Source organism: Salmo salar, chromosome ssa28 (genome assembly GCF_905237065.1).
Source record: "Salmo salar chromosome ssa28, Ssal_v3.1, whole genome shotgun sequence".
In the NCBI taxonomy this organism is placed as follows: Eukaryota; Metazoa; Chordata; class Actinopteri; order Salmoniformes; family Salmonidae; genus Salmo; species Salmo salar.
The window spans coordinates 23,322,618-23,336,892 of NC_059469.1; the positions used below are offsets into that span (position 1 = coordinate 23,322,618).

The 14,275-nt window shown below is 47.9% G+C and overlaps 1 protein-coding gene across 1 annotated transcript in view; it reads right to left on the reverse strand.

Moving 5' to 3' along the window:
• LOC106589743 (lutropin-choriogonadotropic hormone receptor) overlaps positions 1-12,874 on the reverse strand; it is a 91,249-nt gene extending 78,375 nt beyond the window's left edge. Inside the window, exons 1-2 of the mRNA XM_045709987.1 lie at positions 12,653-12,874; positions 12,420-12,558 (exon numbers count right to left, since the gene is read on the reverse strand). Of these exons, the coding sequence (XP_045565943.1) occupies positions 12,420-12,558; positions 12,653-12,874 (361 nt within the window). The remainder of the gene's footprint in view (positions 1-12,419; positions 12,559-12,652) is intronic.
• Between the last annotated feature and the right edge of the window lie 1,401 nt (positions 12,875-14,275).

The window sequence follows — 14,275 nt, forward strand, 5'->3', positions numbered from 1 at the left end:
TGAAACAATTTCCCTGTATTTAGCACCATCCATCATTCCTTCAATTCTGACCAGTTTCCCAGTCCCTGCTGATGAAAACATACCCACAGCATGATGCTGCCACCACCATGCTTCACTGTGGGGATGGTGTTCTCGGGGTGATGCGAGGTGTTGGGTTTACGCCAGACATAGCGTTTTCCTTGATGGCCAAAAAGCTACATTTTAGTCTCATCTGACCATAGTACCTTCTTCCATATTTTTGGGGAGTCTCCCACATGCCTTTTGGCGAACACCAAACGTGTTTGCTTATTATTTTCTTTAAGCAATGGCTTTTTTTCTGGCCACTCTTCCATAAAGCCCAGCTCTGTGGAGTGTACGTGTTAAAGTGGTCCTATGGACAGATACTCCAAACTCTGCTGTGGAGCTTTGCAGCTCCTTCAGGGTTATATTTGGTCTCTTTGTTGCCTCTCTGATTACAGTTTTTTCAGTCGCTTTGGTGCATTTCTTCGATCAAAAGTGCCATTCTTGATACTACTTGTACAAATTCCAAATCATCTAGTCACTTGTGCACATCATTAAAGCAATTTCTTATTCCTTTGAACAAATTGCAATTGCTTTTGTACATATTGCAATTGATAATGTACAAGTGTCAGCTTTTTTCCACATTTTCAATTGCTCATGTCATGTTGATCAAAATATAGTAGATGGTTCTCTGTTGAATAGTCTTACCCCTCAAAACATCTAGGCATTAGTTCCTTGCATAAGCCATTACATGCAAAATTGTTGAACGATTTGTCATAAACTGTCAAGCATAGTTTTACACATTTCTATTAGACCATTTGTACAAAAACGTGAATTGATGAATGGTGCAGGTGAAATTGACCCTCACTCATGAAGGAATGTAAAGTGTTAGTTCAACCAACAATCAACCAGTTGTCTAAATTGCTCAAAGGTGCATCTCATGAAGAATCAATTGACAAGCATATATAGACAGACCACAACACAGAGTTGCAATTTTCCAATAATGGATGGACCAGGAAACGAACAGGGTCAACAGCCAAGAGGAGGAAGAAGAGGAGTAAGGATGCGTGGTGGAAGGCAAAACAGAGGAAGAGGCAGAAGAGGACATAGGCGCATATCTGATGACATAAGGGCCACTATTGTATACCATGTTGTCAATCATGGCCTTACAATGGCTGAGGCGGGTCGAAGGGTGCAGCCGAATATTGGGAGATCAACCGTGTCCTCAATAGTTCAAACGTTTCGAAAAGAGAACAGGTATGTCCACCAAAGTACAGTGCACAGTTACTGTATATAAGCAGTATACTGTATACTTCCTACAATGCTTCATATTACAGTAGTCCACTTGTATTTCACAGCATACAGAAATATACTCTATGCAGATACATACTGCACCTTACATGCACCCACCTGTATGTTTTACAGTAAAATGTGTGTCTATGTGAAAGTGTGCGTCCATCACTGCATTTTTCCCCACATAGGACTGCAAGATTACCTCAAACCGGTGGCAGAGGACACCTTTTCACACCTCAACAGGAGGAGGCTATTTGCACCATGGTCCGAGCAAACAATGCCATGAGACTCAGGGAAATACAAAGGACCATTATAGAAGACAACGATGTCTTTGAAAACATCCATACGGTTAGCATCTCAACCATCAACAGGGTGCTGCATAGAAACCAGATGAGTATGAAACAGCTGTACCGTGTACCATTCCAAAGGAATGAGGACAGAGTTAAGGAGCTACGGTACCAGTATGTACAGGTAAAACATATATCTATGTAACTACTTTACAGCAACAGTTTATAGTGATACATAGTACAGTAAGCATAAACTGCACACATTTCCATTGCTGTGGAAGGAACATGCAATATGTACATTTTATGTCACTCTTCCTTACCAAAACAAATTCAACTGTGTGTTCTGGGATATAGCGTATAATGGAGTTGGAATCAAGTGAACCCTCTCACAACTTTGTATACGTGGATGAGGCTGGCTTCAACCTGACCAAATGCAGAAGGCGGGGTCGGAATATCATCGGTAACAGAGCTACTGTGGATTTGCCAGGCCAACGGGGAGGAAATATCACCATGTGTGCTGCTATTTCGGAGCATGGTGTCCTAACCCATATCCCCCTTATAGGGCCATACAACACCCAGCATCTACTCAACTTTTTAGAGACTCTCTACAGGGCTCTCATCCCTGATGATGAGAGGGGTCTGTTTAGAGAGGATTTGCCAAAGTATGTGGTCATTTGTGATAATGTGAGTTTCCATCCATCATAAGGCAATGGTTTGAGACCCACCCGAGGATGCTCATAGAATTCCTCACACCTTATTCACCATTCCTTAACCCAATTGAAGAGTTCTTTTCAGCATGGAGGTGGAAGGTGTACGATCGTCAGCCACACACACAGATGACCCTGCTGGCTGCAATGGATGCAGCATGTGAGGACATCACAGTAGACGCCTGCAGAGGATGGATAAGGCATTCCAAAAGATTCTTTCCACGGTGCATTGGAAGGGAAAATATCTGGTGTGATGTGGATGAGAATATGTGGGCCGACAGACGTCTGGATGTGTAGAGACAGCACTAGAACAGTGCTGCGGGCAAAGTTGTGCCTTAGTGGTGGTTTCCTGTGTTTCTTTGTAATTTAGTTTTTTCCCACCTTTGTGCCCCTTGGGTTGTCCAGTCTCTTTCAATCAATAACCCACATACAGTAATATGTAAATAGTACTGTTGAAATTGATATATGCCATAGGAAGTGCAGCCTTGTGCATTTTCAATACAGTAACTGTCATCCAAACTGGAGCCTAAGTTTACATCAGGTAATACTGTCAAAGTACACAGTTCCATTGACAACATGCCTAAACATTTTGACAACCTTGTTCGTGAACAATGACTCAACGACGTATCATTCTGATGACACTGACATGATCATTGGCATGAATATTTACATTTGAGAGATGTACTAAGGATTTTTTGTGACTGACTAGCTTTAGAAACACATCTATTGTATATTGCAGTTTGTACAAATTGTTCTGAGAAATGCACTTATTATTTTGCACGTTAGGGATGATGTGAAAAATGCACCAAAGCGACTGAGAAAAACTGTAATGCCCACCTTGCCTGGTCCGTGAGTTTTGGTGGGCGGCCCTTTCTTGGCAGGTTTGTTGTGGTGCATTTTTATAATGAATTTATTTGTGCTCCGTGGCATGTTCAAAGTTTCAAATATTTTTTTAGAACCCAACCCTGATCTGTACTTCTCCACAACTTTGTCCCTGACCTGTAACAAACTACAACAAACTAACATTGGAATTGGAGTTGATTGCAAGGCAATACATAAAATACCATAAATACACAACTTGAAGCAAGCACATATATCGCCATGGGGGACGTTCTGATTGGCCAGTGAGGGGCCAAGCAAACTTGTTTATTCATTAAAACCCAGCCCTTTCGCACCAACACCAGCAAGTGCACCGATAATTGTGAGTCGATGTGTGGGGGTACAAGGCAATTTAGGTAATAATGTACATATAGGTAAGGATAAAGGGACCAGACAACAGTATAGATAATAAACAGTAGCAGCAGCGTATGTGATGAGTCAAAAGAGCTAGTGGAAAAAGGGTCAATACAGATAGTTAAATAGTTAACCAATAGCTACCCGAATGAACTAGTCAGCAGTCTTATGGCTTGAGGATAGAAGTTGTTATTTATTGGGCCGTACACACTACACTCTGTAGTGCATTGTGATCGGATGCCAAACAGCTGCCATATCAAGCGGTGATGCAGCCTGCCAATATGCTCTCAATGATGCAGCTGTATAACATGTTTAGGACCTGAGGGCCCATGCTGCATCTTTTCAGCCTCCTGAGGGGGAAGAGGCATTGTCATGCCTTCTTCACAACTGTGTTGGTGTGTGTGGACCATGATGATTCCTTATGATTCCTTGTCCCGGTGGGAGAGGGCAGTGTGGTTGTGTCATCTGTGATTGTGTCATCTGTATGATCTGTTTGGTCAGTATGTGAATTGGAGTGGGTCCAGGGTTGCCATATCAATGGTGTGTGATGGTGTTGATGTTATGCCATGACTAGCCTTTCAAAGCATTTCATGGCTACAGATGTGAGTGCTACGAGGCAATAGTAATTTTGACAGGTTACCTTGGTGTTCTTTGGCACAGGAACTATAGTGGTCTCCTTGAAACATGTAGGTATTACAGACTGGGTCAAGGATAGCTGGAAAATGTTAGTGAAGACACTTGCCAGCTGGTCAGCAGATGCTCTGAGTAAGCGTTCTGGTGATACATCTGGCCCTGCGGCCTTGTGAATAGTAAACTGTTAAAAGGTCTTACTCACATTGGCTCTGGAGATCGAGATCACACAGTCATCTGGAACTGCTGGTGTTCCCATGCGTGGTTGAGTGTTGCTTTTCTCGAAGCAAGCATAGAAGGGATTTAGCTCGTCCGGTATGCTCGAGTCGCTGGGCAGGTAGAGGCTGGGTTTCCTTTTGTAATCCGTGATAGTTTGCTTGCAAGCAGTAATCAGGACGATAGAGTTATGCTCAGATTTGCCAAATGGAGGGTGAGGGAGAGCTTTGTATGCATTTCTGTGTGTGGAGTTAAGGTGATTTTGAGTTTTTCCTATGTAGTTGCACAGGTGAAATGCAGGCTGCATTCTGTCCAATATCAATATTTTTACCCAGCCAGTTGGGTTGCGTGAATAACCCAACAATTACCGGACACTAGCAGCGCTACCTCTGGATGTGTATTTTCTTGTCTGCTTATGGTCCTATACAGCTCGTTGAGAGTATTCTTAGTGCCAGCATTCGTTTGTGGTCGTAAATAGACAGCTATTAAAAATCACCATACAGGTTCCATTTCAAACTTTATGAGCATGGTTCTTTATAGAATAGCATGGTTCTTTACTTTATGAGCATGGTTATTTATACCTTCAGCACCAAAAAGGGTTCCACTATGGTTACAAGCTAAAGAACCCTTATTTGGCACTAAATAGAAGCATTTGTTTTTAGTGTGTACATGACTGGGTTCAGATTCAGAGCAGCGTGCTGTAGGTAAACCTGATCCCAGATCAGTTTGGGCTGTCTGGCCAACTGTCTTGTCAACTTGCCAAGACAGCCCAAACAGATATGGGACCAGCTACTGTAGGGTCATTCATCCAGGATATCTTCTCCTCTCCTAATGAAGCTGAAAAGGGGAAGCATGTGGGGGAGGGAGGAGGAGTGGAGGACCACAGGGAGTAGGGTCATTAATCCACTTATTTGGAAGACCACTGAAACGGAACGCCAATCGTATTCCTCTCATCAGGATAGATAATTGTCCAGAACCTAGTGACCGACAACAATAAGCACTGTCTGACTGCACCACATAGACAGAGAGAGACCAACGGCACTTAAAGGAGCACTTCACCACTTTTAACCTCATATTCATTATCTCTGGAACCATAACAGTGTTTACAGGTGATTTAAAAAAATATATAATGGGGTTAAACCGTGCTAATGTGTCTATTTAAGACCTGCCTAAACACAATCAATGTACTGTATTGTTTTTTATGGTGGTCTTTATTTAGGTTGATAACAACACAGTAGATGTGTCACCGGACGGCGATACCTCAGTTCTAATGGAAGGTTAGAGAAGCCTGGCAGTGCTAAAGGTGCTGTAAATTGTGCCACCATGTCAGTGCCTCTGTGACTCCTCAAGACTTGATCATTACCTCCTCACCAGGGGAACTGCCATCCATTGATGGATGCCCATGTTGGCCTCATCTTATTTGGACGGTGTGTATAAGTGTGTTTGTGTGCTTGAGTGTGTGCTTGTGCAGTGTGTGTGTGTATGTGTGTGTGTATATGCTTGCATGAGTGTGTGTGTGTATGTGTGTGCTTGTGCAGTGTGTGTGTATGCTGGTGCAATGTGTGTGTGTGTGCAGTGTGTGTGTGTGCTGTGTGTGTGTGTGTGTGTGTGTGTGTGTGTGTGTGTGTGTGTGTGTGTGTGTGTGTGTGTGTGTGCTTGCATGAATGTGGTGGGTGTGTTAATAAAGGCAGGCCTGCAAATTATACTTCATGACTGGAAATTAACAGGAGGTAGGGTGTCCTCACTCTCCTCTCAGATAGGGAAAGGGAGAGAGAAAATAGAGACAGGGAAAGGGAGAGAGAAAATAGAGACAGGGAAAGGGAGAGAGAAAATAGAGACAGGGAAAGGGAGGGAGAAAATAGAGATAAGGAAAGGGAGGGTGAAAGTAGAGATAGGGAAAGGGAGGGAGAAAATAGAGATAAGGAAAGGGAGAGAGAGATGCAGAGAGAGGGCGATAAAGAGAGAGCGAGAGAGGTGAAGGACAGATCAGTAGCGTTGAGTACATCGAATAGAAGAATTCAATTTGGGCCAAGGTTTATCATGTGGGTGGAGCAGCCGTTGTGCCTGTCAGAGATTGGGAGTGGGTGGAGTTAATCATACACTCATGCACACACACACACACACGAACACACACACTTCTTGTTTTCTTAGCGTTCAGTGTTCTGAGACAGGTAGTGTACAAGAAAGAGGTCAGGGATGAAGTGGGGGAAGCATTGCCTGAGTTCCAGATCTGTTTGTCCTGTGTTGCTAACACAGAGGTTATCATGTCAGCACAAACAGATACGGGATTTAGGGTCCTACTCTCTATGGCCGTGGTCAGAGGAGTATCATCTGTCTGTTGAGGTCAGACCTGGCTTCAAATTGTATTTGTTTTCTTTCAAATCCTTTAGCTGCTCTTGATTGAGCTTGCCTAGCGCAATGAAGCCAATGTATAAGTCTCAAATTGAGAGCTTGGGACTATAAGACTATATCTGAAAAAAGATGATTCTGAGATAATAGGTTTTAAAGTTCCAAACCCTCAATGGTTTGAATGGTCAACACAATGTAAGGTTGTATGTTGTACCTGTTGTATTCGGTGCATGTGACAAATAAAATGTCATTGATTTGATTTGGTGTCAGAAATTTTTATTTTGTATACTTTGAATTTAACAACATGAATTGGAGGTATTTAGAGAACTACATAGGTAGAGAACATTGAACTTAGGCTATTTCAATGACTACATTTTGACAAAAATGTGATAGAACCTTATAGTCCCATGCTCTGGAAATGTGCAAACCCCACCCATCCAGCATCCCAAATATTTTAGAGGAAACAAATTCTCTGCCCTATGGCAAAATGTGTAGAATTGCAACAAACTTGTGTTTAAACTGCAACTTTTTCTCTACACTCAATTGGAAAATGTGTAGAATTCCACTAAATTAACTGAAACTATTTTTTTTTAAGTAAGCTGAGACCCTGACTGAGCAACTGTGGCCAACCTCATGATGATTTCAGATCTTTTGTGGCCCCCACCCCATCAAAGTTGCCCATCCTTTCTCTACAACATCCATAGAATACAACCCTACATCACACAGGAAGCGGCGCAGGTTCTAATCCAGGCACTTGACATCTCCAGTCTGGACAACTGCAACTCAATGTTGGCTGGGCTCTCCTCTTGTGCAATCAAACCCCTGGAACTTATCCAGAATGCCAAAGCCCACCTGGTGTTCAACCATCCCAAGTTCTCCCATATCCCCCCTCTCCTCCGCACACTCCACTGACTTCCAGTTGAAGCTCGTGTCCACTACAAGACCATGGTACATGCCTACGGAGCAGCAAGAAGAACTTGCCTTCCCTACCTCCAGGCTCTGCTTAAACCCTACACCCCAACCCAAGTACTTCGTTCTGCCACCTCTGGTCTCTTGGCCCTCTCACCCCTACGGGAGAGCAGCTCTTGCTCAGCCAAGTCAAAGCGTTTCTCTGTCCTGGCACCCCAGTGCTGCAACCAGCTTCCCCCTGAATCTAGGACAGAAGAGTCTCTGCCCATTTTCCAAAAACATATGAAACCCTACCTCATCAAAGAGTATCTTAAATCCTCCCACAGCCCCCCCTTGCACCCCCTCCTAAAAGTGTCACTGGATGGTGATACCTCAGTTCTGATGGAAGGTTAGAAGCCTGGCGGTGTTAAAGGTGCTGTAAATTGTGCCACCATGTCAGTGCCTCTGTGCCTCGTTCTCAAGCCTTGATCATTACCTCCTCACCAGGGGAACTGCCATCCATTGATGGATGCCCATGTTGGGCTCATCTCTATCGACAGTGTGTGTGTGTGGGTGCGTGAGCGTGTGTGTGTGTGTCCCTGTGTGTGTGCGTGTGTGAGCGTGTGTGTGTGTGTGTGTATGTGCGTCCGCGTGCGTGTGCGCGTGTGCGTGTGTGCGTGTGCGTGCGTGTGCGTGTGTGTGTGTGCGTGTGTGTGTGTATGTGTGGTGGATGTGTTAATAAAGGCAACCAGAGAGAGAGAGAGAGAGAGAGAGAGATGCGCGTAGGACGGGTCAGTAGCGGCGATTACATTGAATAGAAGAATTCAATTTGGGCCGAGGTTTATCACATTGGTGGAGCAGCTGTTATGCCTGTCAGAGATTGGGAGTGGGTAGCATTAAACATACACACACTCACTCACTCACACAAGCATGCATGCACACACGCACACTCTAAAAAATGCTGGGTTAAAAACAACCCAATTTGGTTTCTTTGTTAACCCAGTGCTGGGTAAATATTGGACAGAACACAAACTGGGTTATTTTAACCCAGCCAGTTGGGTTGCATGAATGACCCAACAAGTTTTAGATTTTTTTTTATTTCATTAGGATCCCCATTAGCCAACGCCAATGGCAACAGCTCGTCTTACTGGGGTCCTACACATAACAAAAAATACATTACAGACAAAAGGTTTACACACATTTAAAAACATTAACATGTAGTGTTTATTTGTGTTTGCATCTATCAGTTACAGTGAGGACAAAAAGTATTTGATCCCCTGCTGATTTTGTACATTTGCCCACTGACAAAGAAATGATCAGTCTATAATTTTAATGGTAGGTTTATTTGAACAGTGAGAGACAGAATAACAACAAAAAAATCCAGAAAACGCATGTCAAAAATGTTATAAAATGATTTGCTTTTAATGAGGGAAATAAGTATTTCACCCCTCTGCAAAACATGACTTAGTACTTGGTGGCAAAACCCTTGTTGGTAATCACAGAGGTCAGATGTTTCTTGTAGTTGGCCACCAGGTTTGCACACATCTCAGGAGGGATTTTGTCCCACTCTGGGCCTCACTGCGGTGACAGTCTGCGCTGGCTTTCTGACGCACCACGGCGCGCTGAAGGTGAACATGGGCGGCGTCCTATGTCTCCTCCGCGAGCCGGAACCAGTCGTTCACCGCAGGATCCTCGGTCTGACTCTGATGCCAAGGAGCCAGAACTGGCTGATACCCCAGTACGCACTGGAAGGGGGAGAGGTTAGTGGAGGAGTGGCAGAGTGAGTTCTGGGCCATCTCTGCCCAGGGCACGAACGCTGCCCACTCCCCCGGCCGGTCCTGGCAATAAGACCTCAGAAACCTACCCACATCCTGGTTAACTCTCTCCACCTGCCCGTTACTCTCGGGGTGAAAACCCGAGGTAAGGCTGATCGAGACCCCCAGACGTTCCATGAACGCCCTCCAGACCCTCGAAGTGAACTGGGGACCCCGATCGACATTATGTCCTCAGGCACCCCGTAGTGCCGGAAGACGTGTGTAAACAAGGCCTCCACAGTCAGTAGGGCCGTAGGGAGACCGGGCAGAGGGAGGAGACGGCAGGACTTATAAAAACGGTCCACAACGACCAGGATCGTGGTGTTACCCTGTGAGGGAGGAAGATCGGTAAGGAAATCCACCGACAGGTGCGACCAAGGCTGTAGCTTGGGGACCAAGGGGTGTAGCTTACCTCTGGGCAGGTGCCTAGAAGCCTTACACTGGGCGCACATCGAGCAGGAGGAAACATAAACCCTCACGTCCTTAGCTAAAGTGGGCCACCAGTACTTCCCACTCAGACAGCGCACTGTCCGACTGATGCCTGGATGACCAGAGGAGGGTGTCGTGTGGACCCAATAGATCAGCCGGTCACGGACAGCAGACGGAATGTACAGACGCCCAGCGGGACACTGGAGGGGAGTGGGCTCTGCACGTAGCACCTGCTCAATGTCCGCGTCCAGCTCCCACACTACCGGTGCCACCAGGCAGGAGGCCGGGAGTATGGGGGTGGGATCCATGGGCGCTCCTCTGTGTCATACAGCTGGGACAGTGCGTCTGCCTTCACGTTCTGGGAACCTGTTCTGTAAGAAAGGGTGAAAACAAAATGGGTGAAAAACATGGCCCACCTTGCCTGGCGAGGGTTCAGTCTCCTCGCCGCCCGGATGTACTCCAGATTGTGGTGGTCAGTCCAGATGAGAAAAGGGTGTTTAGCCCCCTCAAGCCAATGTCTCCACGCCTTCAAAGCCTTGACGACAGCCAACAGCTCCCGGTCCTCCACGTCATAGTTTTGCCCGGGTACGCTTCGGTGGTGTACCCGGGCGCTGAGAGAGCACGGCTCCTATCCCAGCCTCAGACGCGTCCACCTCCACTATGAACGCCAAAGAGGGATCTGGATGGGTCAGCAAGAGAGCCGAGGTAAACAGAGCCCTCAGGTGACCAAAAGCCCTGTCCGCCTCAGCCGACCACTGCAAACGCATCGGTCCCCCCCTTCAGCAGTGAGGTAATGGGAGCCGCTACCTGACCAAAACCCCGGATAAAGCTCCGGTAGTAATTGGCAAACCCTAGAAACCACTGCACCTCCTTTACCGTGGTGGGAGTCGGCCAATTACGCACGGCTGAAATGCAGTCACTCTCCATCTCCACCCCTGAGGTGGAAATGTGGTACCCTAGGCAGGATTAAGAACAGGCATTTCTCAGCCTTGACGTTCAGGTCATGCTCCAACAGACGACCAAGCACCCTGCGCACCAGGGACACATGCTCGGCGGGTGAAGCGGAGTATATCAGAATGTCATCAATATCTACCACTACACCCTGCCCGTGCAGGTCCCGGAAAATCTTGTCTACAAAGCTTGGAAGACTGATGGAGCATTCATCAACCCGTACGGCATGACGAGGTACTCATAATGCACTGAGGTAGTACTGAATGCCGTCTTCCACTCGTCTCCCTCCCGGATACGCACCAGGTTGTAAGCGCTCCTGAGATCTAGTTTGGTGAAGAAGCGCACCCCGTGCATTGACTCAATCGCTGTGGCTATGAGAGGTAGCGGGTAACTGTAACTCACAGTGATCTGGTTTAGACCTCGATAGTCAATACACGGGCGCAGACCTCCCTTCTTCTTCACAAAAAATAAACTTGAGGAGGCGGGTGAAGTGGAGGACCGAATGTACCCCTGACACAGGGATTCGGAGACATATGTTTCCATAGCCGCCGTCTCCGCCTGTGACAGGGGATACACGTGACTCCTGGGAAGTGCAGCGTCTACCAGGAGATTTATCGCACAATCCCCCCGTCGATGGGGTGGTAATTGAGTCGCCTTCTTTTTGGAGAAGGCGAGAGCCAAATCAGCATATTCAGGGGGAATGCGCACAATGGAAACCTGGTCTGGACTTTCCACCGTAGGTGCACCAACGGAAACCCCTAAACACCTCCCCGAGCACTCTCGTGACCACCCCGTGAGAGCCATCCGTTGCCATGAAACAGTGGGGTCATGACAGGCTAACCAGGGTAGGCCTAGCACCATGGGAATCGCAGGAGAGTCAGTGAGAAAGAGACTGATTCTCTCCTTGTGACCCCCCTGCATCACCATGCCCAGGGGAGCGGTGACCTCCCTAATCCCAATGGTTGACTGTGTAAGGTGTGAACTGGGAAGGGCACAGCCACTGGAACAATGGGGATCCCTAAACTATGAGCGAATGCTCTGTCTATAAAATTCCCAGCTGCACCTGAATCAACGAGCGCCTTATGCTGGGAATGCGGGGAAAACTCAGGAAACATGACATGCAAAAACAGGTGTGCAACCGAGGGCTCTGGGTGAAAATGATGCCGACTCACCCTGGGGTGACGCTAGAGTGCCCTGCTTGCTGCCTCGACCCCCAGAGGAACCAACTCAACACCGACCAGCAGTGTGCCCTCTGCAGCCACAGATGGTGCACGCAAAGGCCCCTCCTCCGACCTCCCTAATCGCAGCACCTCCCAGCTCCATAGGTATCAGAGCGGTGGTGCTGGGGATGGAACCAACAGAGCCCAATCTGGACATCTGCGGGTGGCCAGCAGGTTATCCAGCTGGATGGACAGGTCCACCAGCTGGTCAAACGTGAGGGTGGTGTCCCTGCAGGCCAACTCCCGATGGACATCCTAGCACAAGCCGCAAGCGATAGTGGTCGATCAGGGCCCTGTCATTCCATCCCGCTCCGGCGGCCAGGGTCCGAAAGTCCAAAGTGAACTCCTGTGCGCTCCTCATCCCCTGCCGCAGGTGGAAAAGACGTTCACCCACCGCTCTACCTTCGGGCGGGTGGTCGAAGACTGCCTGGATACGACGGCTGAACTCCTCAAAGTGGTCCAGCACCGCATCTCCTTCCACCCACACGGCACTGGCCCACTCAAGGGCTTTCCCCGAGAGACATGAGACGAGGGCGGACACCTTCTCACAGCCCGAAGGAGCCGGGTGGACAGTTGCCAGGTATAACTCCAACTGCAGCAGGAAACCCTGGCAGTGGGCAGCCGTCCCATCGTACTCCCTGGGGAGGGCGAGGTGAATCCCACTGGAAACAGGTGCAGGGGGAGCGAGTAGTGGAGGCCTCTGTTGTGCTGGTGGAGGTGCTGGAGGAACTCCCTGTCTCTCCCATTGTTTGGATGACCTGGTCCATGGCGGTGCCGAGATGGTGGAGCATCGCTGCGTGTTCCTGGACGCGCTCCTCTACCCCAATAACAGGGGCACCTGCTCCTGCTGACTCCATCAAAGGTGGGGTATTCTGTCAACGGTGGGTGTAGCTGGTGCATGGAAGTCAGGCGCAGGAGAGCAGAGATGAATGGACAAAGCACTTTACTTAGGCAATCATAATACAGAAAGCAACCGCATCACAAAACAAATGCCCAAAGAACAAGTGAGGCAGCACAAAGTACAAAACCCAAGTACAAAGTACCGGCTGCCACAAAGCACGGGTATGAAACAAAACCCGGCGCAAACCAGCCGGAAGCGTGCCAACCTTGACAATAAATAATACCCCACACAGACATGGAGGGAACAGAGGGCTAAATACACATAGTAATTAGTAGGAGATGTAAACCAGGTGTGCAGGAAGACAAGACAAAACAAATGGAAAATGAAAGGTGGATCGGCGATGGCTAGAAGACCGGTGATGTCGAACCGCCGAACCCCGCCCGAACAAGGAGAGGAACCGACTTCGGCGGAAGTCGTGACACCCGCTACCAAGGACTGCGGGCCCCCCCTCTTCTTCTCTGTGGCCGACGTAAGACATTTAAATGTGTTAACCCTCACAAGGCTGCTGGCCCAGACGGCATCCCTAGCTGCGTCCTCAGAGCATGCGCATACCAGCTGGCTGGTGTGTTTACGGACATATTCAATCACTCCCTATACCAGTCTGCAGTCCCCATATGCTTCAAGATGGCCACCATTGTTCCTGTACCCAAGAAGGCAAAGATAACTAAACTAAATGACTATCGCCCCGTATAGCTCACTTCTGTCATCACGAAGTGCTTTGAGAGACTAGTCAAGGATCATATCACCTCCACCTTACCTGCCACTCTAGACCCACTTCAGTTTGTATACAACCGCCATCACACTGCACACTGCCCTATCCCATCTGGACAAGACGAATACCTATGTAAGAATGCTGTTCATTGACTATAGCTCAGCATTCAACACCATAGTACCCTCCAAGCTCATCATTAAGCTTGAGGCCTGGGTCTCAACCCCACCCTGTGCAGTTGGGTCCTGGACTTTCTGACGGGCCGCCCCCAGGTGGTGAAGGTAAGAAACATCTCCACTTCGCTGATCCTCAACACTGGGGCCCCACAAGGGTGCATGCTCAGCCCCCTCCTGTACTCCCTGTTCACCCATGACTACATGGCCATGCACGCCTCCAACGCAATCATCAAGTTTGCAGATGACACAACAGTAGTGGGCTTGATTACCAACAACGATGAGACCCTACAGGGAGGAGGTGAGGGCACTTGGAGTGTGGTGTCAGGAAAACAACCTCTCACTCAACGTCAACAAAACAAAGGAGATGATCGTGGACTTCAGGAAATAGCAGAGGGAGCACCCCCCCATCCACATCGATGGGACAGTAGTGGAGAAGGTGGAAAGTTTTAAGTTCCTCAGCGTACACATCACG